This window comes from Plasmopara halstedii, assembly GCF_900000015.1.
Source record: "Plasmopara halstedii genome assembly, contig: Scaffold_816, whole genome shotgun sequence".
Taxonomy (NCBI): Eukaryota; Oomycota; class Peronosporomycetes; order Peronosporales; family Peronosporaceae; genus Plasmopara; species Plasmopara halstedii.
The window spans coordinates 1,619,258-1,621,870 of NW_020187732.1; the positions used below are offsets into that span (position 1 = coordinate 1,619,258).

General features: G+C 39.8%; 1 protein-coding gene across 1 annotated transcript; it reads right to left on the minus strand.

Moving 5' to 3' along the window:
- Window positions 1–2,182: 2,182 nt before the first annotated feature.
- Window positions 2,183–2,524, minus strand: PHALS_14268 (uncharacterized protein; the record flags this gene model as incomplete). Its single annotated transcript, XM_024730049.1, has 1 exon — window positions 2,183–2,524. One exon carries the CDS (start codon window positions 2,522–2,524, stop codon window positions 2,183–2,185), a length of 342 nt encoding a protein of 113 aa, XP_024580364.1.
- Window positions 2,525–2,613: the final 89 nt, after the last annotated feature.

Genomic DNA, 2,613 nt, shown 5'->3' on the forward strand with positions numbered 1-2,613 from the left:
TTGCCGTAGCTTATCGCTTGAGACAGCGTACTTTAGGTCACCGACCTTTCGTTCTTCCCAAGAACCAAGTATGAGCTAGCGGACCGCAATCCGCTTACTCCAAGAGTAATTATTGCCTGCCTAAGGCTAAATGACTCATCGATTTTAAATCCAAAAGTGATTTTTTTTATTTTTATTTGCGGCTAAACCGCCTAATTTTAAATGTATAGATTTTCCTAAATTAATGCAGTAAAATCTAAATACATGCATAACTACTGGCTACCTAGCAGGGTACGTGTAACCCCGTTACACTTACCTATAATGATCATAGAAATGATCTTAAAATCCGTTCAGAAGCAGATGCAGCCAAATTGAGTCGAGGTGTAGCGAAAGTGGAATTTGGAAGACCGGTCCATCTGATGGACGCGGCCAATTATGTTATCAAAGCATAGAGTGCTATATTGGCGAAGACATTGAAGGACTGCTTTGCAAAAGCAGATGTAATTCCTGAAACTCGTACAAAAGGACAGACAATCGACGAAGGAGAAAGTAAGGACAGCATTCAAATGATTAGGTCTTGGTGATCAAGAACTGCATCATTGCACATCAATGAATCGACTCGAAATCCCATCTCTTAGAACACAGCATCGTGAGTTTTAGATCTAGATAGACCCCATTTTGAAGTGTATCAAGAAGCGGTTGATCAAAGAGAAGGATGGAGTCGAGTCAGGAAACGATAAAGTGCTTTTGGAGGGATCAGTCGATATTGACAAAGAATTTATAAAAACCAGGCCACGCACGACATCCTCTTGCAAGTTGCAAGAATTTGCAATCAACCAGTATCACGAATTTTTATCTAAAGCAAGATTGAGTTTCAAGAATTCGCAATTAACCAGAATTACGATTTTTGTTCAAAGCAAGATTGATGGTATGCTCGATGAAATACTCGTTCTGATGTTTTTAGAAATAGAATCGCTGAAAGTCGGCAAAATAATTTCGGATTTACTCAATCTTAATGAAAGTTTCCGAATATGTTGATCCGCTTTTTGTCAAACTTCAAATTCGCTGACTTTATCAAATGCCTGTAAAACGACATTGTAAAAACCATGTAATTAAACATTTGCATTCGAATCCTCAATCGTGAAAGTGAAACCACTTAACCTTAAACGTTCGGCTAACACGAGTCCGTTTTCTGTTCGAACAAAATTATTGTACTGATGCAAGTAAAATAGACATTTACATCTAGAGATTCTAGAGCTGATTGTAGTCGTCATAGCCAGCACTTCCGAAGTCAAAGGCAACTACTTGTTGCACTTTTCTAATTACCGATAGCCTGATTCGCCCTGTCAACTGTTAGAACAAATGTATCACCATGCTGATCCTGGGGACTATTACTCGTGCAAAGAGAAGAGAAGCTACTCGCACGAACGATATACAACTGGAAAGGTTTATCAGTCCACAAGTGGAAATTTAAGAATAATTATTTCTAAGGCACGAATATTCTTGGCATAGGGTGAAGTCTGTGGATTCGTCTTGAGCATTTGAACGATATGTCGACGCTCATTGCTATATTCGTGCAACTAGCATTTTTTGTTGTTTACGGCCCTGAGGCTTTGACAGTGGAGACATTATGTGATCGCCGGTGGCCAGCGAGCTTGGTTCCTCATCGTTGATCATAATTTTGATCAGCACGTTCATGACAATTTAATACATTTGCAGGCTACAGCACATAGGCCAAGAGCGAAGAAAGCGCCAACAGCGCAGTCTATATTCTTATTTTCGAGCCATATACCATCAGCGCGACAAAATCAGTCTTTTAACAAATTACTAAGAAGATATATAAATAAGGTAGTAAAGTACAAATTACATTGACCATGGAAATGAATCTTGATCATGTGAATTGTTGATGTTGTGCCAGGCCCCAGAAATCTACATCCGCCGAAAAGCGAGAGAACATAAAGTAATTTCATCGATGAGTGATGAAGTAAGTCATTATTTTAAATGATGAGCCACTTGGTTATTTCGACACAGTTGAATTTTGACGGACCTCCATGTATTATTGGTAAAGTTTTCGTGTGGAATAATACATCAACGATGCGATTACCAAATGCATAAGTTGAAGGCGTCAGACAGTTTTGATTAAGCTAATGCAGTTGTGTATTGTGACAGAATTACGGATACAATAACGATACATGGCTGAGGATCATATTGCTATACCCTCGTGAACCTTGAAATTGGCAAACATTTCAAGTACAGGATGCCTGGGGGGGAGATCAAGTTTCTTTCGGTAGGCTTCAACAAAAGTCTCGAATCTTTCGCGTTGACGGCTGTACCACGCATCGTATTGTTGTGGCGACTCTTCTTTGTTTGTCTCAGCTAATTCCTCCAGCGCTCGACTGTACAAAATCGGTGATACACCATCTGCGACTAATTCTTCGCCGGTATGGTCTCCCAATACTTTTGTTGTGGTGTCGCTTAATCTGTAAAAGATGCTTGTTTGATCTATGTTGTCCATTTCCTGCCATTCTTTCTTCCAGATCTCCATCCCGGCTGAATGAGTTTTCGCATCCGATAACATGGATAACCACTTATCGTGTTCATCTACAAGACTGACGAATTGCGCTAATTTTGGAT